The sequence below is a fragment of the Opisthocomus hoazin genome, chromosome 1 (assembly GCF_030867145.1).
Source record: "Opisthocomus hoazin isolate bOpiHoa1 chromosome 1, bOpiHoa1.hap1, whole genome shotgun sequence".
Taxonomy (NCBI): Eukaryota; Metazoa; Chordata; class Aves; order Opisthocomiformes; family Opisthocomidae; genus Opisthocomus; species Opisthocomus hoazin.
In genome coordinates this window covers 88,669,722-88,689,572 of record NC_134414.1, presented here as the reverse complement: position 1 = coordinate 88,689,572, position 19,851 = coordinate 88,669,722, and the positions used below count along the sequence as shown (strand labels likewise).

The 19,851-nt window shown below is 45.5% G+C and overlaps 1 protein-coding gene across 6 annotated transcripts in view; it reads left to right on the top strand.

Annotated features, from left to right (window-relative positions):
• Nucleotides 1-19,851, top strand: part of GPM6B (glycoprotein M6B) — a 110,031-nt gene that overhangs the window by 83,327 nt on the left and 6,853 nt on the right. For 3 of the 6 annotated variants that reach the window (XM_075428681.1, XM_009940632.2, XM_009940633.2), the window contains exons 2-4: nt 2,072-2,191; nt 13,409-13,595; nt 16,956-17,112. In XM_075428681.1, the coding sequence (XP_075284796.1) occupies nt 2,072-2,191; nt 13,409-13,595; nt 16,956-17,112 (464 nt within the window). The remainder of the gene's footprint in view (nt 1-2,071; nt 2,192-13,408; nt 13,596-16,955; nt 17,113-19,851) is intronic. The other 3 variants (XM_075428711.1, XM_075428702.1, XM_075428718.1) reach the window with 1 other exon arrangement.

Sequence of the window (19,851 nt, the reverse complement as noted above, 5' to 3'; positions counted from 1 at the left end):
CAAACAACCATTGCAAAGCGGCTCTTTGCAGAGCAGTGGAAAAATGGAGATTCCTTATGGAATTTGAACCATTTCTTAATGAAGGGAACCCTGTTAATGCAAAACCAGAAATTATTAATTAAAAAAAACCAACTTCATAGAATATTTTCACTTACAGAAATGATGCTCCGAGGTTTACGCGCAGTCCCCGGGTTTCAGGGTTTGATGTTTGTCCCACAGCAGACAGCGGTGATTGCACCAGCGTGCCCTCAGGCCAGGGGAGAAAGGCAGCTGCCTGCTCTGCTGCTCCGAGCAAGGGGGTTTGCTAGGGCTTCAGGCCTTCTGGGATGAAATCCTTTTAGGGGCAAGGTTTTGGACTTAGATGCTGCTGCAACGCGAATGAAGAAGTTTTTTGTTCCTAGAAGTCTTTGCAGATTTTTTTTTTTTTAATCATATCTATATCTGTTACCGATGTCCAGTAAGGAAGAAACAGTTGTGAGGGAGAGGGGAGACAGTATGCAGTACTAGCGAGCAATTCTGTTATTTTCCATTTCGTGTCATATTAAATTATTATGGCGTCTGTTGTGATCTCATAAACAGGATTGTTCCTGTGTAAGCAGAAGGAGATGATATCATCCTGAGCATGCAGAGTCATTTTGGAACGATGCCTTCAGCACATTTTGAATTTGGTTATGTTCATAAGATGTGGAATTTGGCTCTCCTGAAAGGGAGGATAAGCTATAGAAAGTGGAATGATGTCTTTTAGGAAAAGTATACTGACACCTGCTTGCTGATCTGTGAGTCAGAGAGAGGGGAGAAATACCAAGCCATGAAGTATCCTTTAGAGAGCTGTTGATACTAAATTTCCATCCCAAACCCAAAAGACAGTTTTGGCATTGAAGTTCATTTGCCAGAGTAGAGATGAACAATTTCTTGTTTCAAACCTCTAGATCCAACACGTGGATTCGAGGTTGAGATTATTTCTCTTCTTGATGTATGTAAATGTAGCTGTGCCAAAGTTGTTGTTGCACCAGCTGCAAAACCACATGAAAGAAGGACCAGGTTCAGGACCTTCCAACCCCCTCACAGGCCAGAAATTCCTACTCCTCCTTCTCCCCAAAATTTGCCTCTGATCTAGTCCACGGTAACTGGGTTTTCAGCATCATAACCTTCGCTTCCTCCACCTGCCCAAATGCTGCTGAATCAGATTTATTTTTGCCAGAGGTGGCGGTTACTTTCTCATTTAGCCACCGCGAAGTGGGACTCTGGTGCATTTTAAGTAAAGATCTGTCTGTCTCGCCTTGACAGCCTTGACAAAGCCAGTAGTGGTGCCAAGGGGGGGATGTGGAGGTTCAAAAGCGGCTTGACGTTGATGTTTGCCAGTGGCCTCTTTCAGGGGGCTTGGAAGCCCTGTGCAGATGAGCGTGCGACGAGAGCGCGAGCAGGTCAGGTCGGTTACTGCACGTGGGGTCTCGTTGCTGAGCTGCTTCTGGCCTCTGGAAAGGCGAGGAGAAGGGTAACTGCTCTCCTGCATTGTAAACCCAGAACAAGTCTGTTTTAACACATTTGTTCCAGGTTTTTGGATGTGAGCAGAGCCTATGTGAAATAAAGCCTAAGACTTTGTTTTTTTTTTAATGTAAGAATGTAACAGAGCAAACTCGTGTGTTTGCCCTACCTCTATACGTGACAATAACCATTTGCTTTTACAGATTTAGGGTCTTTTAAAACAACAGGTAATGTGGTTTTCCATGGCTTTATCTTCCTTTACTTCTGGAGCAGAGCTCTTTGCTGTGGACAAAGAGAGGGAGACAGGGGGAGGGGGGGAGGAGGGGAAGGAATAGAGTCTCCTCCCTTACGTGTTTAATTCAAATCCTGGGTGGATTCTAAGCTATTCAACCTTTCTTAACACCTGTGTGAGTGTCTCCCTGTCGATGTCCCTCCCTACCCCTCCCTTGGTTTGGTAAGGTTATGTTGTTTCAGTTCTGAAACTACAGTGTGTTTTTCTGGGCTCTTGTTTTTAAAGTGAAATGACTGAAAGTGCTGAACTAAAACTTGCTGGTGACACTGACTTTTTACCACCTGAAATTGGCAGTGATCACCAGACCAGAAATGGAAATTGGCAGGTACCACTGGATGTACAGGAGTTCAAGGCCACACCGGTACCATCATGTGCCAGCATTGAGAGGCAATATTAGTCCTTTGGGGATTCCAGGTAAATAAAGGGCTGGGTGAAAGGGAAATGGAGAGTTCAGAAATGATAATAGCATAAACCTAATGCTTTGCACTAGTCCTAACGATTTAAGATAAATGTTCTTCTGTTTTTTTGTTTTGTTTGTTAAGGCTATAAGGATTCTAGTTCTTTCATGTGGGTATTTAATTTAAATTCGGTTGTTAATGCTTGAAAGACAATAATGTGTGGTGAGGGACACCTCCCTTCTAAGTGGGTTGCCTGATTGCTTTAAAAACTGTTTAGAGATCGTAGTATGGATTTTGTATGCAGGTGAATCTATCAAACTGAGCAGCCACAAATGCAGTAACTGACACTACAGCAGTGACAGCACATCTGATTTATGGGTCTCCTACAATATGCTTCGTAGACAATATTCCGTGGTTTTGTTTGCATTTTTCCCTTGTTAGATGCAGTAAGTGCGTATGTGAGAGTCTTAAGGAGTATTTTAGCTGAGGCTTTAAAAATGGTTTGGTGTTCCACATGCCTGTCCTTTCGATACCTGGCTTGAGACCTCAAAAAGATCCTATTTTGTTTTCCTGAAGCTTCATTTTGAGTCTTCAGGAGGAAGTTAGTTTTGAAACATCTCAGAAAGGCACCTGAAATCAAGCATAGGGTTGATTGCACTGGAAAATTCCAGTCTGACCGAGGGTTAACACAATGAAGGATATAAATGCTCAGAGACAGCATTTGCAGCTAGCTCTATCCAGCAATCCTCCTCTCCTCGTGGAGCTGATTGACTGAAGCCTGCTTGACAGCTTGTTTGCAAGAGATGCCTGCCTCCGCATCAGAGACTTTAACAGCAACTGCAGGGAAATATTCACCAAAGCTTGCTGCCTAATCCTTCCCTTTTCCATTATATTTTCACACACATTTGTTCTTTAAGAATCAAATGTTTATGTATTTCAGAATGGCTTTTTTTTTTTGGGGGGGGGGTGCAGATACTTAGATTGCAAATCATGATCTCCACCTGCAATATCAATATTATTTTTGGCCATAATTTATGATAAATGTCCTGGGTGACAAACTTGGTGCTGCCAAAAGACATTCCAAAACTTCAGATCAGTGCACTTGGGATATGTTGTACAAGGGAGAAATGCTTCAGGAGGGAGCGACAGGTTAGAAATGCTGCTGTCCTGGGAAGGAGGACAGGGAGGGAGCAGGCCAGGTGCCTGGTCACTGGGGTCTTGTGCCCCGTCAGCTGTCTCCAGTGATGAGACATGTGCGTATGTGCTGGCACGGATGAGCCAGGGCACAGAAGAGACACGCAGCCTTCTGTCACAGCAGCTGGAAGTCTGGCACCTAAAATGGTGCTAGAAACCCTTGTTTAGGCAACTGAACCTCGTGCAGGCTGCCTCGGGAAGCTTGCTGAAATACCGTGCAGGCAAATGTGGTGCCTGTCATGGAGGGGCTGAAGATGAAAGGGTTCTTGCTGATGGAGGGAGGGGGGGAAAACCCACCAACAAAGCCCAGAAATGCCAATTCAAGGGAACGTGCTTTAAATGGCTTCACTTAAAGAAATTGAAAGGTTTTTAGGCAGCAATGAAACTGCTCTGAATGGGTCTTGAGTACGACCGATATACTGGTGATGGATTAGCCACAACTCAAATACTGGTCTTTGCTCCTTTGCCTTAGATGAGAGGGAAAATGTCACTTCAGTCACGACACAAGTCATGACGGTAGCATGCCTCCCTGCAGTACTGGCATATAGCTCCCCACTGGTGGGTGGCATTGGCTGCTGTGCTGAGATAAACTCTCTGTTTCTTTGACAAGCCACGTTATTTCTTGGGTGCCTTTGCAGTATGGATATTTCTACTTTGCCTCCTCTGCCGGTGTGCGAATGAGCATCACTAGGAGAGCACCTGCTTGGCAGTCCTCGTGGCATCCACCTCTTCTCCCAGGGTCTCCACATATGACATCATCTCGCTTCCCCATTTTGATCCGGCACTTGAGCAACAAGGGAAGAGTCAGTGTGGGATATTCACTGCGGTGCTGGAGCCAAGACATCCCCAGAACACCTGCAAGCTTAATGAGCCTTTCAAAATGCCTAAACAAATCTTTTCCCAGGAAGCAAAGTACCATCTTTTTCTTTAGTAAGAGAAAGTTAGCAAGGGTTATTTAACATGAGCTTAGCTGTAGGCACTCTTCCAGGCTGGGTGGGTGTTGTTTGCTTTATGGGAATCTTCCCTCCCCCCCCCCCCCCCCAACTTGCTTCCCCCAGATGCTTGGGAGGTGTTTCAGCTGCTTGTTGAGCACGTAGGGCATGCAAATATGGAGTGTCTCACTGAAACAGCCTGCTGTCTTACTGAAGCAAGCTTAAATTTTGAAGGTGTTGTGGTGAGAACTCAACTGGAGAAATACCTGCATGAAAGCTGTTGCAGGGTGAAGGACTTCTGCAGTTGTGGCTCATGTTTCTTACCGCTCCTCTGGTTCTGTAGCTGGGTAAACATCTGGGAAGATCTTGGCAGGTTCGGTTATCTCTGAAACGGAGATTTCACCTGCCGAATCTTAGATCTGCAGAGCTGAAATCCTCCCCCACACAGTGTTTTTAGCCCTCAGCTCTAGGGAGAGAGAGGTTGTGTTTCTGTTTGCTTCTTTGTAGCTAGGGAGGAGTCAACTGGGGAAGCGGTTGGTAGCGGTGGCTGAAATCCAGTGTGGCAAAACTCTTGCTTTCCCGCTGAATGCTGAAGGCTGATGGGGAGTGAGGTGAGTTACAGCTGCCAGAAGGGTGGAGCTAAGAGTCTCAACTCCAGTCTTACAGGTAAGATACTCAGCTTTGGTTAAAGTCAGCTTTAAAAATGGTGTCAGCCAAGTGCAGGTGGATCTGGAGGATGGTTGAATCTAGGAAGCCCAGATGTCCTTCCAGAAGGTTCCACAGAACTGCTGAAGTAGCCCATGGGACTGAAGTTCTTAGGTGTTTTTGGACCTGCCCTAGCAAACTTGTCTGGACCTTCGGGCATTTTAATAACTTTGGCAGTCCAACCATCACTTCATCTATTTTACCTCCTTGGCTTGAGTTTGTCCAAAATAATCACCTGGGCTGGCACCTGCTGAAGCAGAAGTTTGTCTGTTGACTTTACTGAGGGTTTCTCCAAGAAGGCAAAAATAGGTGAAGCGAGGGGAGGGAGGTCAGGGTGAGGGCAGAGGAGGAAAGTTCTCCGGTGTGTTAAGCCGTGAGTTGTGGATACGTCAGCTGAGTCACAGCCGCAGTTTGGAGCAGAGGCTGCCTTTGCTGGGGCAGTGGGTTGGCACTTTGAGCTCCGCGTGTCAATGAGCCCTTCCGCGTGCTCAGGCTGTGCAAAAGTCCCAAGGGTTATTTTGGATAGTAAAACACTAGAATGAGTCTCCAGGAGGAATAGTGCCGAAGCTTGTATCAGTACTGCTTGAGCTGTCCCTTATGTGAGAAATCTCTTTTTAAATCACCAGCTTAACTTTTTTTCTGCAGAAGTAGCTTTCAGCTAAAAAACCTCCACCCTCAAGTATTCCCATATAAACCTGTTTGAAGTAAGGCCATTTCCAAAGTAGAAATTAGGTATTTTTCTTCTGCTGTGGTTTCCACTGTTTCATGGTCCAGAAGTAAAACAGAGAAGACACGAATTAAACAAAGTTTTGCCTGACGCTTGTCCAAGAGCAAGAAGGCTGGACAAGAGCAGTTCTCTCGTCCCACTGTCTGATGGGGCGGCAGCGTTCTTCCCGTGCAGGTCTGACTCCGTGCTCTCACAGAGCGAATGTCTGGGATGGGCGCTTGCAATGAGTGTGGATGTAGTGATTCATATTTCATAGATGTCTGAAAAAGACGCCTCCGGAACACCTGTGAGCTTAATGAGCCTTGCAGAGGGTGGGAGTGCGTGCATTTCAGTAAATCTGAAGAAGATAAATTAGATAAGGCCTGTAAAAGACCATTTGGATCATATGTCCTCTCATGAAACAGGTTTGATTCCTGCAGTGGGAATGCTAATTTTTTTTTCTATAAGAAGTGCCTAAGATTTGGAGAAAATAGGGGCTTATGTTTACTGATGTCTGTTCTTAGAGTCTTCTTTGTGTCACTCAACAGCATCCAGAAGAGACAAATTTTGCCTTGGTAACATAGCCTTTTCCCCAGTTTGAACGTCACGTTTTCTTTAGTGAAAGGAAAAAACTTAGTTTTTTCTTTTGATCGACATTGATAACATCTGCAAGGGCTTGTTTTGTTTTGTTTGTTTTTTTAGTCTTGATAGACAAAAATGTGGTTGATTTTAAACCTATGCTTACTGTATTTTTGCTGGAGTATTAGGAGCATCTTATTATCATTACTCATACAGGACCACAGAGATACTTGGTGCTTTGTGGATTTAAAAAGCCTTCTGCTGATGGTGCTTCCAGGCTGTGAGATGCTTGTTCTTAGTGTGCACCAGTTCTCCTGGTTTCTCTGTGCCTGTTCCAGCACAGGAGGCACGAGCAAGGACGTTTAGTTCTCTGCTACACAAGAATATGGAAGTATCTAGTGAAGTTCAAAGACAGCAGGCTTAAAACTCATGACAGACAATAAATACCTGCTCAGAAGTGGGGAACTGGGTGTGTGACAGTGCTGAAACGAAATATCGTATGTATGTGACAAGAGTATCTGGAGAAGTTGTAATTAATGCTGATAAGCTTCAGAAAGGAGCTACTTGTTCTTTGAGTAGCTCGTAAATAGTACAGATTGGGATGAGATTTACTGAATGGATCAGACTACCGCAGATCTCGCTGCGTTTCACTTGAATGAAGCAGCTCGTGCTAGCCACTGTGACGGACGAGAGTGGTGGTATTGCTGGATTTCAGGTCTCATCCTTGGTGGCAGCCCTGATGGCTGTGGTATCTGAAGGTCACATCTTCTCCGTTGCAGATCCTGTGCTGGCTAGGAAGGCTTATTTATTGATTTACAGCTCTGGGAGAGGGGGATGCGAATGCAGGGGGGAGATTACTGATCTAGCTAGACTAAAGTACCCTCACATGAAGTTTTCTGGCTCTCGTGAAGAGTTCATTTTCAGTGTAAGTTAATTTCACAGCTTCTGATTTGGCAAGGACAAAAAGGCAAAGTTAGGGAAGGTTGAACTTGAAGTTTTCTGTGGAAGAGCTTTAAGAGGTTTGTGGGAAGAAAATAAAGGATTTTCTCTATTTGAGCTCATCGCTTATTTAGTCTGCTTAATGTACTTAATCCAAAAGTGTGGTGAGTGAGCATTTATTGTAATTAATAGCAGAGGTTTTAGATTTGTGTCATTTTTTGTAAGTCAGAAAAATCTAAGATGAACAGGAACAGGTAAGGATGGAGCTTCAATAAAGACTTCCAAGTGATTTAACACACAACCTTTTTATTTTAGTACCCCTATGAAAGTGTGGAGAGAAATTTGTCACATGCTTTAAACTTACCCTTGTAAGATGAAATGTTTTACCTTACTCTGTTGTTGCCACTGACCCTTGGCTGCTGGTGTGGGTGATAGATGTAAGAAATAAAGTTCTCTTACTGCCAGGTACTGACTTATTCTCACAGAGGGAAGAAAGAGGTAAATTCCATTTTTGTTTCTCAGCTGTTAATGTATTCCTGCATGCCTCACTGCTTGCCCCGTAGCTGTAGAGCATGCTGTAAGGTGTGAAAATGTACACCCTAGCATGCATAAGCCATTCAGAAAGGAGATTTTAAAAAAGAGTAGGTAGCAGAAAGTAAAACTGACATTTGCTTCCAGTGACATAAAGTTCATTTTCTGACAAAGATCCATGGTGGCTTAGGACACTGATGGTATTATGCACGCGTGGTATTGGGTGATCTTCAGCACTGGGGAAGCAAGGAGTGAATGTAATGCATCGAGTTCTCCTCTTACAATTATTTGTAAATTGGGAGTAATGCTCCCAACACCAGGCTCCCATAGGTGGGCCGTAATGAGCCTGATTTACATGTGATGGCTGCATTTAAGATGTTACCTAGTTCTTTTTCTTTCCTTGGGTCTCTTGCACCCTTCTTTTTGTTAAAACAATTCCTTCACACGTGCTCCCTGAGCTGTGGTGCTGAAGCCAGCAGAGATCGGGGTTCTGTGGTGGAACATGCTGTGTAATTTCTACCATGTATTAACTGGGCAGGTGTCCAACATGCCAGGATTTCTAGAAACGCATTGCACAATTACAGGAAGTAAGTGATGAGAAAAGATGTTGCCCATTGCTTCATCTTTCAGAACAGCAAGACAGATTTATGGGAGGGGAAGAAATGTAACTGCTAAGGAAAAGCAGGTGGAAACTAAGAAAACAGCCACAGGAGCCTGGAGGTTTATCAAATGGAGGGCTTCTCAAATCTCCTTTCAGGCTTTCTTTGTTCCTTGTTTTTTTGTTCCATAGTGACCTTGACTATGGGGATCAATGGCTCATACCTGACATACATTGAGGCACTAGTTCAACCTAGGAGGAGTTTGGGACGCCACAGGACAGGCTAGTTTTCTGTCCAGGAGGTGTGGACACTCTTCCCTTGCATCATGTTTTCCATGCCTTGCTTTGAGGAACGGCTTTGTGAAACATGTGTCTGTCTCAGCTTTTCAGGTCTGGGCTTCCAGAGCTGATGTGTGAACATCCTAGAGCAAGCCCTGGGAATACTCGAGACAGCTACCTGATCCCATTGCATTGTCTTTTGTTGCGTTTGAAACACAGATTCTGTCATTCCACTCCATTTGGGCCTTAGGAGGATGAGTTAGAGTCTGAGAATGAAATTTTTTTTTTTTTTTTAAGACTGCTTTCCATTAATTCTGCATTACCTTGCTTTTCTGAATTAAATCTTAAAGCCATACTTAAAGTACCAAAGAAGGTTTAGCTGCACAATTGCCATTTGACATGGGAAATTGAATGGCTAAGCCACTGCATATATGCAGTAGCCTGTACACTGCTGGGCAGACTGTAGAACTGTTCTTCATACATTAGGCAACCAATTGCCGATTTGTGTACATATGTAGGTTCATCCTTTACCAATTTCCTGTGACTGATAGTTTCCAGGAGATTAAAAGAATAGCTGGTTCCTGTTTTTTCTCTTCTCTTTATTTTTGTCCTTTAGCAAGAATATTTGTGTGTGTGTATGTGTGTGTTTAATAGCATTCATTCCCTAGAGAATAATCTCAGTCCTTGTTTTAGCTGGCCGCCTTCTGAGAGTGTGTTAAATCTGTAGCCAAGATCACAGGCAGCTCTGGGCAAACTATTGGGCTGTTATTAACCTGCCTCCATGGCAACTGCTGCTCGCCAGCCCGAGGACAAAAAATGTTTTTATTCTGCTGAGTTGCACAAAAGGTTCTAGTGATGCCTTGCACAAAATGGCCATTGAAAGGGGAGGTGCAGTGATGTGTGTTTGTGTTGTTCAGTTTCATATCTAAATAATTTTATGCTGTTGTGTTGGAAGTGGTTATACAGCTGAGAAGTTCAGCGTGTTGGCCGTATGTAAAGTAAAAAACAGCATAAAATTGGAACTCAACTTATTTTTATACTACTTATTTTTGTCAGCTTGAGTTCACAGGCCTTCAGCGTGTCGTTGTCATCAGTTCGTTAGCAAGTTATTTGTGAGCATGAACCAGGCAAGCATCATCATGGGTTTTCAGTTGTGCTGTACGAGATACTTGCTGACCTGGGGTTACAGAGAGATCATAAAGCAGGTTTCCTTTTTTTTGAGAAACCCTCCAATTTGCTTCAGTACTTGTTTGGGAATCTTAGTAAGCATACCTTAGTGCTTGGTGAGCTTCAAATTTGAACTGGTTTTCAAAGCTGCTCCTGGCAGTACGGTTTCAGGCTTGCTTTGAAACAAAATGACGGAGCCAGCTGTATTGCTCAGGGTAGGCATGGATTTAAGCTGCTTATAAAGAGTGTTCGCAGTGGAATCTGTGGGCGGTCTGGCAGCCCCAGGTTGCATCCCTCAGTCAGTAACCCTCTGGCAGGAGCCTGTGCAGCTCTGCTGTCAAGCTGGGTGCAGAGTGACTGTGTGCGTGTGGACGCTGACTCTCAGAAGCGTGCTGGTTTGGGATGCTTGCTGTGCTCGCAAGCTGGCAGCGCACCATTTCCCGGTGAGCTGAAGCCCCTCTGCTTCCCGCTTTCATCTTGGTGCGAGGGCGAGTAGTTTCTGCGGTTCCAAATTTGAGCACTTATTTCTGCCTTGCTCAAAATAGTGCGGGTGCTTTAGAGACCTCCTAGGGCTTCTGTTGGCCTTGGTCAGCGCTGATGAAATGAAGGCCACCCAAATGCTGTGGTGCTTTTTCACTTGGGCTGTAGAGGAAAGCATAAAGCGCGTGGCCACAAAGACGCTGTGTGCAGCTGCCGGTCTCTGGGAGGTGGGAGAGGGTTTGCCGCTGTCGGCTCGAGGGTGTGTGGATTAGCGGCAGATATTGTCGTGTGCTCGGGTAAGGGATCGGACAGACTCTCCAGGGCGAATGTTCTGCCAGTGGCCTGGAAAGCCGGCCATGCAGTGTGGGGCACTGGGAGGACAGGAACCTGGTTGTGGAGTGTTAATTGTCAGTCCCGGGTCTACATAGCGTGGCTGTCAGGAGTAGGGCAGTGATTGTACTCGGCACTGATGAGGCCGCACCTTTTATACTGTGTTCAGTTTTGGCCCCCTCGCTACAAGAAGGGTACTGAGGTGCTGGGGCGTGTCCAGAGAAGGGCAATGAAGCTGGAAAAGGGCCTAGAGAACAATTCCTGTAAGGAGCGGCTGAGGGAATTGGGATTGTTTGGTCTGGAGAAGAGGAGGCTGAGGGGAGACCTTATTGCTCTCTACAGCTACCTGAAAGGAGGTTGTAGTGAGGCAGGCGTTGGTCTCTTCTCCCAAGTAACTACCAACAGGACGAGAGGCAATGGCCTCAAGTTGCGTCAGAGGAGGTTTAGATTGGATATTAGGAAAAATGTCCTCAGCGAGAGGGTTGTCAAGCACTGGAACAGGCTGCCCAGGAAGGTGGTGGAGTCACCATCCCTGGAGGTGTTGAAAAGACGTGTAGATGTGGTGCTTAGGGACATGGTTTAGTGGTGGACGGTTGACAGTTGGACTTGATCTTAAAGGTCTGTTCCAACCTAAATGATTGTATGATTCTACTCTGCACCAGTTTTTAGTTTTGTCAAGCAGGCTGCTCCCTTTTCCTGAAACCGGCAGCTTTTCTTTTGGACCTCATCAGTCCCTTGGCTTTGCTTCCAGCTGTTTTCATTTCCTATCTCTGATGGGGTCCTCCTGCAGAGCAATCTGCAGATCAGCATGGTTAGGCGATCAGCCTCCTCCATACCAAGCAAAGATCCAGCCTTTAGTCACCTTCTCCTATGGGAGCACGGTCTGAAAGGCCATTCGTTTTGTGCTGGGCTGGGGCCATGTGTGTTGAGCATTGCCTGCTGGGTCAGAGCGTGGTTACTCTTGGATAATCCTTCGCTGCTAATCCCGTGCCAGGTGCAAGCGTTTCTTGGATTAACTGTTGGAGGCTGGGGTCTGACCCAGGAGCAGATGCTGCGGAGGCGAGCCAGCCACACGCCTATGACTGCTGTTGCGTCTGGCTTGTGAGCTGCATTCAGGCAGATTCCCCAAAGCAGAGGATCGCTCTGCAAGGTCCGGTGTCCAGACTTGACTCTGGACCTCTGTGATAAGATGAAAACCAGAGACGATTCCTCTGATAGCACACGTTTGAATTTTGTGTGCCCCGTGACTGCTAAACTGCAATGTTTGTTCGTTCAGCAGTATTTTTGTCATGAAGACCGTTCTGCTGAGTGGACTCCAGCTGTGGGCTTGTGTCTGTACAATTAAATCTTGTCTGCAGTTAGTGTAAGTGTCGTTTCATAAGTCACTTCAGTGGTGATAGCTGCTTAAGCCTGACTAGGACACTTGCTAGTGGCTCTCAAAAAGAAGAGTTTCCCACTTATGAAATGGGAAAGCTTTCAATTATCGGATGCATATTTTTCCCCAGTGCTTCCCGGGCGTGCCTAGTCTGCAACTCATTCATTAGCGGGAAAGGGAGGGGGATAAAAATAAACTCGCCTCGTGTGGCGGATGAAGACTTGCTGATCTTCATGAGGAATTTTTGGGGCGGGAAGATGAGATGTGATGTACGTACTCGCCAGCTGTTTTCTCCCTGCCTTGAAATGCCTCGCGCATTTAGCACCTTGCCATAGAAGCAGCGGGCTGTTCCTGCGACATGCAACGCTGGTCGCTCCATTAAGCGTTGCCTTAATGGCTTGCGTTTTGCGCAGTTGTATGAAATGCACATTAACGGAAACAGCTTAATGCCATCACCCTGAAGTAATGAATTGGTATGGATTGCCATTACCATTATGGCGCAGTTAAAAGCTGTGTTTGTTTCCGATTTACATTTCCCCGCTCTGCAAGCAGATGGGTTTTCAGGCCACGCAGTCGGGAGGAACCTGGCAATTCAGCTGCGGCCTCCTGATTGCGGTGTTTGTAGAGCAGCACTTCTGGGGGGGTGTTTTGTTAACTCAGACTGCTTAAACGATACATTTCATTAAAGCTATGATTACGCTACTGCAGATTGTATTCAGGGTTCACTGTAAATCCAGTGTATCCTATAAAGCTGGAAGTGTATTGTCTCTGTAATACAGCTTCATCTCACCGCTCTCGATAGAAATTGCTATTCTTTGGCCCCCATTCAGTTTTTCTGTTGTTAAAGTATCTGTATCCCTGTACCCATATATGGATTTATACAAAAAGATACTCGGGAGCCATGGGAGAGTAGAAGGTAGTTAAGTTTTGCAGACCTAAATGTCTTCCTCTTCCTATGAAAGTGCAAAGTATCTTTTACTTTTCCAAAAGCCTTCGTTGTCTGGAGTATTTGCTCCTCTGGCTTCCTGAACAGTGCAAGCATAGCTGGGGCTCCTCCTGTTAGTAATGCTGAAACGTGGTGAGCTCTGTATGAGCAGCTGCATCGCAATGGATCACTTCAGACAAGTGATTTTTTTTACTTTTTCCATTTTATAGGCTGTCTTATCGATCTCCTCTCGGTCCTGTAAAGATAGGAGTACTTGGCCCTCTTTCTGGGCTTTGAGTCCATACCAACAGATCTGTAGGTCACTTCTTTAGAGGGTGATGCTGTCTTGCACCACCTATAGATTTTTGCTTAGCATGTCAATGCCTGGGCCTTTTAGTCTCTATGGCTTTTACTAAGAGGAGGACAGATACTCTTTTCCTCGTAATTTGCTTTTTTCTCATAACATTTCTTTTGCTTTCTCTTTTCTGCTTAGGTTGCTTTGAATGTTGCATTAAGTGCCTAGGAGGAGTGCCATACGCTTCGCTCGTGGCAACCATTCTCTGCTTCTCGGGGGTAGCGTTGTTTTGTGGCTGCGGCCACGTGGCACTCACGGGAACTGTGTCTATCCTCGAGCAGCACTTCTCCACGACTGCCAGCGACCATGCTTTGCTGAGTGAAGTGTAAGTATGCCTCCCATTTCCATTATTCCTCATAGCACCCTCATGCTAAATGAGTAGCGATGGATTCAAAACTCAGTCTCTATCCCTGAGCTTAGGTTGCTTGTTTGTCCAACAGCACTCAGCGGTTTTTTTGGTGTTCCCACACAAAGAACCAGAGCGTGTATCCTGCCTAACCTGTTTATACTGGGACAGTACTATTCAGTAGCTTCATCAGCGCCATAGACAGTGGGATCAAGTGCACCCTCAGGAGGTTTGCAGATGACACCAAGCTGAGTGGGGCAGTTAGTTCACCTGAGGGACGGAATGCCATCCAGAGGGACCTGGACAGCCTTGAGGAGTGGGCCCCTGTGAACCTCGTGAGGTTCAACAAGGCCAAGTGCATGGTCCTGCACGTGGGTTGGGGCAATCCCAAATATGGATACAGGCTGGGTGATGAGTGGATTGAGAGCAGCCCTGAGAAGAAGGACTTGGAGGTTCTGGTTGACGAGAAGCTCAACATGAGCCAACAATGTGCGCTTGCAGCCCAGAAGGCCAACCGTATCCTGGCCTGCATCAAGTGAAGCGTGGCCAGCAGGTCGAGAGAGGTGATTCTGCCCCTCTGCTCTGCTCTGGTGAGACCCCACCTGGAGTCCTGCGTCCAGCTCTGGGGCCCCCAGCACAAGAAGGACATGGATGTGTTGGAGCGGGTCCACAAAGGAGGGCCACAAAGATGATCCGAGGGCTGGAACACCTCTCTTGTGAGGAAAGGCTGAGGGAGTTGGGGCTGTTCAGCCTGGGGAAGAGAAGGCTCTGGGGAGACCTTATCTCAGCCTTCCAGTAGTTAACGGAGGCCTAGAAGAAAGATGGAGAAATGCTTTCCACCTGGGCCCGTAGTGACAGAACGGGGGGTAATGATTTTAATCTGAAAGAGGGTGGGTTTAGTGTTCACTGGTGACGCAAAGTTTGAAGGGAAGATGGGAATAACGGGGAAGTGTTGTTCTGTCCACCCCCCCTCTGAAGAAGGCACACTGGTGTTGTGCAATCAAGAAAAAAGAGAACAGACTGGAAAGAGCTTGAACCTTTGTCTCTGCAACTGCAGCCTTTGGAGGTAACCACCAGTGAAATATCTGGGGCTTTTGTGTTCCCGAGGCTTCTCCCCAAAATCAACGGGAGCCCCGTCGCCCTGTGTCCGGGTCCGTGCTTGGCGCCCAGCCTCGCCGGCATGAGCCTCACCTTCCCCTGACGCTGAGGGACGCGCGGGTCCCCGGCTCTGGGCCGGTGGTCTGACCATGCTGGGCCTCCTGCGGCCCCTCCAGCTGGGACGTCAGGCTTCAAAAAGGATTTTGTCTGGCGGCAGCGAGGAGTTTTGCTCAAGTTGCGATTCATGATGACCACAAACCATTGTTGGAGCGGTGGGGAGGCCTGGGCTCGGCCTCTCGCCCACTGCTCACCACAGGCCAGCCCTGGAGACTTCTCCCACCCTGGGCAGGGCTGTGGCACCAGGAAGGGTCGCCAAATGGGCTGCTGTTCTTCAGCAACCGAGCAGCACAGCACCCTGTTCTTGTATCAGTCTTCGTTTGAGCCAAATAGGAGGAATTGCACAAGCAGACATAACAGGCAGCAAATTTTAAATTTTGGAGAATTGTTGACAATGTCTCTTGTCAGGTCAGCATCAGCAGCTGAGGAAAAGCATAATTCCTCCTGAAGCAGCCAAAGTCTCGGACTCTCTGGAAGCCTAACAAGAAAGGCAAGGGAGATGAGGTGCTAGAAAGGGGCAAATAATTTAAAGCCACAGAGGCATAAAATAAAATATGCTAGTAAGGCACTCCTTGGAATAGATTTTTTTAATCGGGTTTTGCATTACTGATTTCAGGTGACATGCATTGAGTCTCTCCTAGACTGTTGATGAAGGTGAAATGAATTCTTCTGTACCCTCTCAAATTCTGACTTAATTTTTTTTCCTGCTTTACAGCACAGGTACAACAGATTTATCCTGTTATTTTTAATCAGTTTGGAAAACAAACATAAAGCTTCCCACATATAATTCTAAATGAGCAATATCCTATTTTGATACAAGGGATGTGTTATCTGTCTGGATAACATTTAACTGTATAAATGGTAGTCATCAATTTTCTTTCAATTAAGCTAAAACATGCAGACGCTCCTTGGAGATCTGTGCTAGCAGCTACTTAGTGGAGAGTGGTTAAGAATTGAAAAAAATATCTAAGGAAAAATGCATTTATCCTTAGAAAACTGGCAGTATGCATGTATAAAATTAACCTCTCTGTTATGTGAATAGCTTCATCCAAAATAACCATCCCAACAATCAAATTACTTTTAAGAAGGCATAAGTTCTGGTGAAGTTGTGCTAATAACGACGTATGACTTTTGGAGACCAGAAGAAGTTGTATGGAAGATCTGGCATTCTGGCTCTCCAAAACAATCAGCTTCAGATACTGAATCTGACTGATAGTATTTAGAAATTTTTCTTTCTACTTATCTATTCTAGACAGAGTAAAAATACCGTAAGAGTGTCATGGCAGATGATAGATTTTTAAGGAATTGAGAACTTTCTCAAATAATATCCAAGGGAGGTGATTACACCGCATGCGCTGAGATCTTCTTCTTCTGGATGGTTCCAGAACACCTCTGGAAAATGGAAGTGTTTGTTAAATATTTGTTTCAGGTTTTTTTAAATTCAATTACACTTTGGGGAGCTCAACGCTGCCATGACTTAAGGCGCTGAAGCTACCTGCTTGCTTGGAAGTACGCTGCTTAGGCTGTACAACAAACCATTCCTCCTCAGGAGAAGTCACTGCACATTTGCTGAGTTTTGTATCGGACAGGTATCACTGAATTTACAAATGTTTGCAAACATACATTAACTGGATTTTACAGGTGGAAACGGTGAATTTCAGGGACTGCTCCCTTTCCCTACGCCAAAGGAGTCACCATGGAGCCTGGTAGTTCAGCCGGTAGCTCAGCTCCAGCCTTCGCCATTTCAAAGCCCTGTGTTGTCCCTGCCAGCCATTCCCTGAGTTCAGTGTCAGAATCTAACAGGAAAAAAAAAAAAAAATCTCCATAGTGGAGACGTGAAATTGCGGCTTCAAGGTGGTGACAAATACCAGCCGGGGTAAGAACTGCAGCACAAGCAGGGGACGCTGGAGCAGATGCAAGACCACATGCACATCAGTATTGTGTGCCTGCAGAAGCGGGATGGGCGCGCCAGCGCTCTCCTGCAGCCGGCTGGCTAAAGGGCATTAAGGAGCCTTGAGCTGTGTTTCTAGAAAGGAGTTACCTCATACCTATTATGATTTGGAGGACCGACTTTGTTTCTACAGGACTGAAATCTAATTATATCTTTTTTCTTTTCCATTTTAGAATACAGCTAATGCAGTACGTAATTTATGGCATCGCATCATTTTTCTTCTTATATGGAATAATCCTTTTGGCAGAAGGTTTTTATACAACAAGTGCTGTGAAAGAGCTGCATGGAGAGTTCAAAACAACAGCCTGTGGCCGCTGCATCAGTGGAATGGTGAGTAGCATCAGGAGCGGGAGCAGCAGTAGTCTTTGCTTGCTGAAACCTGTTGGGCTCGCTTTGACTCCGGTGTTCTTGAACAACGATATGTTGCTGCCGCCTTTGTTTAACTGGTCAGAGTCAATCCCTGTTGCTGGTCCTTCTGTAAACTTTAAGGGTGCTTGGTCAAATCTGAATTCTGCAGATGGGCTGTCAGCGTGCTGCCGTCACGCCTCCCCTGTCACAAAGCTGACCCCACTGGTCTGAACTAAGGTGATGGAGACGGCTGATTTTATGACACTGTGTGAGACAAAATGAAATTCGTGCTTTTAAACGTGGAGCGCACTAGTGATGGTTAAAGGCAGACTGTAAAATGGCTGTGGGTTGCAGAGCTATTTAAATAACAAACTGTAATGCCCCTGACTTCCATAGTCAATTCTGTTTGAGGGTGTCTGGATCCTCCAGACAGCAATGAATGAAGCTTCGCGACATCTTTGCACTTAAATCAAGTACTGCTGTCATGCTTTTGCAGATGGCAGAAGGCATACAGATACAATAGTGAGGCTTTTTCACAAAGCTGGAACACTTAAAGCCTTCAACTTACAAGCCGTCTTCCCTTCAGTGTGCTTCTGTATTAGAACAAAATTTTAAACAAAGTTTAACTAAAAATAAAACTTGAGATTCTCACCCACGTTGCCCCCTAGGGCGCACTCTGCAAGAACAGAAACACAACTGTGTTTCTGAGACAGCATTTCAAAGCTATTTCTGAAAATCTGAATTCAAAGCTCGTAGTTGTGGAGGAAGCTAAGCAGTATGACAGATCGCCCACGGGAAAGTGTGGGTGAAAAGAGAAGAGGCTTTTGATGTGATTGTTGCATTTTAATATACAATCTATATCCTGTACTTAAAAAATATGTACTTTCCGCTGGTTAAATACAAAAGAGATGCATGTTTATTTTCAAGAGGGTTAACAATTTTCCACCGTGCTGTTGTATACTTACTGAATTTTTCAAGAACTAATAAAAATAAGACATCCAATTGCTTTCAGTTAAGCAGCTATTCGCTTGCTCTTTTTTAGCAAGTATGATCTTCACTCAGGAGCAAAATTAGCTCTAAAGCAGTGTTTTCCAACGATCCAAAATACAGTAGAAACATACACATACCTGCATCTCATTAGTGCAGACAATTGCTTGTGCAGTTGAGTAGTTGCAGGCACATGATTGTCAGCTGCTTATACAAATACCAGTGTGACACGTGGAAATATGACAGAAAAATGTGTTTTCATGTTTGCCCCTATTTGTTTGTCCGCACAATGAAGGAGAGAATTTAGCAGCTGAGTAGTGGCTTGGAGCTCTGGTAAGCCACCTCTGCGTTTCGTGGTGACAGTCATGGCGTGAAAATGCCTGTATGCCGCTGTGTAGTGGTAGAGCTGCTTAAAACACCGGAATTAGAACAAGGTTCACGAGGAGATGCGATATCTTACCAGACGTGTGGCTGCAGCTGGGTGCGGACAGCAAGCTTTCGGACGTGCAGTGATGCTTTTTGCCACTTTGATTAAGAGCTGCTCTACTTTGTCCTCTGTTACATTACCGAGAGAGGCCCTGAAGGGCAGTCCCTCCCATCTTGCGTAAGGTTATTACGGAAGGCAGACTTCCAGCTTTCCCAGATTATTTGTGTTGGCTGTGGTAACGCGCAACGGCCATTTCCCACAGTTACCGCATTAAGTGTGAGAGTGTGGTTTTTCCTGGCTATTTTAGGGGTTAAAGGCTTCGTGTACATCCTCTTGTGCACGCTTCCACATGCACGTATGCAAACCCACGTTTTATGTATAGTGTATCTACAGAAATCCTTTATACTGGTCCACTTGGTCCTTGCCAAACTCCAGAGAGAGAATTCTCAATTCTCGCATAAAACATGCAGGTCTAGCGTCTGGCGCTATCCGATACGAAATAGGGTGTTTCAGTTCAGCTGCGTATAAATTCAAGGCTAGCTGGGTTTGTACGGGCCCTGGTTTTGCAAGCACCCCTCATCCCCACCCACACCGCCTTCGTTGTGACCGCAAGGCCTAAGCGACTGCCCCGCCTCTGCCGCAGCGTTGGCCGGGGTGCTCGGCCCCTCTGCGGGAGGGGGGAGCTGGGGACTTCCAAAGCAAGGAGTGCCGTACCTTATCATCTTACCAAAGAAAATACACGAATTATTCTTTTTTTAAAAAGAGCCACCCTCAACCAGCAAATTTCAATGGAAAATCCACGATTCTCAAAGGTGAAGTAACTCATTTTCTTCTTGGCAATGTGTATTAGATCAATTTGAAGCTTTCTGATCTGCTGCGACAGTCGTGGTGTGTTTTCAAAAACAGGAATTCTCAAATGTTACATTCAGAATTGATTTCAATAAATTGGGGAGTACGGGAGAGCTCTGTGAACATCGATTCACTCTATTGTTTTGACTTGCAAGTTGCGTAGAAGTGCTGGTAGGTTACAGTTAATTAAAAAAATGCCTTAAATTGATTTTTTTGTTGGAATCTTATTGGTTTTAGCCTACAACCAGCATCCCTGCTTAGCTGAGAATCTTGAGAAATTAATGGCCTGCTCTTTCAGGAGGTCAAGCTCTTTACTCAAGCAGGCTGATGAAAAAGGAAATGTCTGAATTACTTTCTCAGTAGCACTTACCGGTACCAAAGTATTTGTAGGCATGGAGAATACTGATTTTACTTGTGCTTGGAAATCAAATGTTGTATTACTTGATTTCTGAACGTAT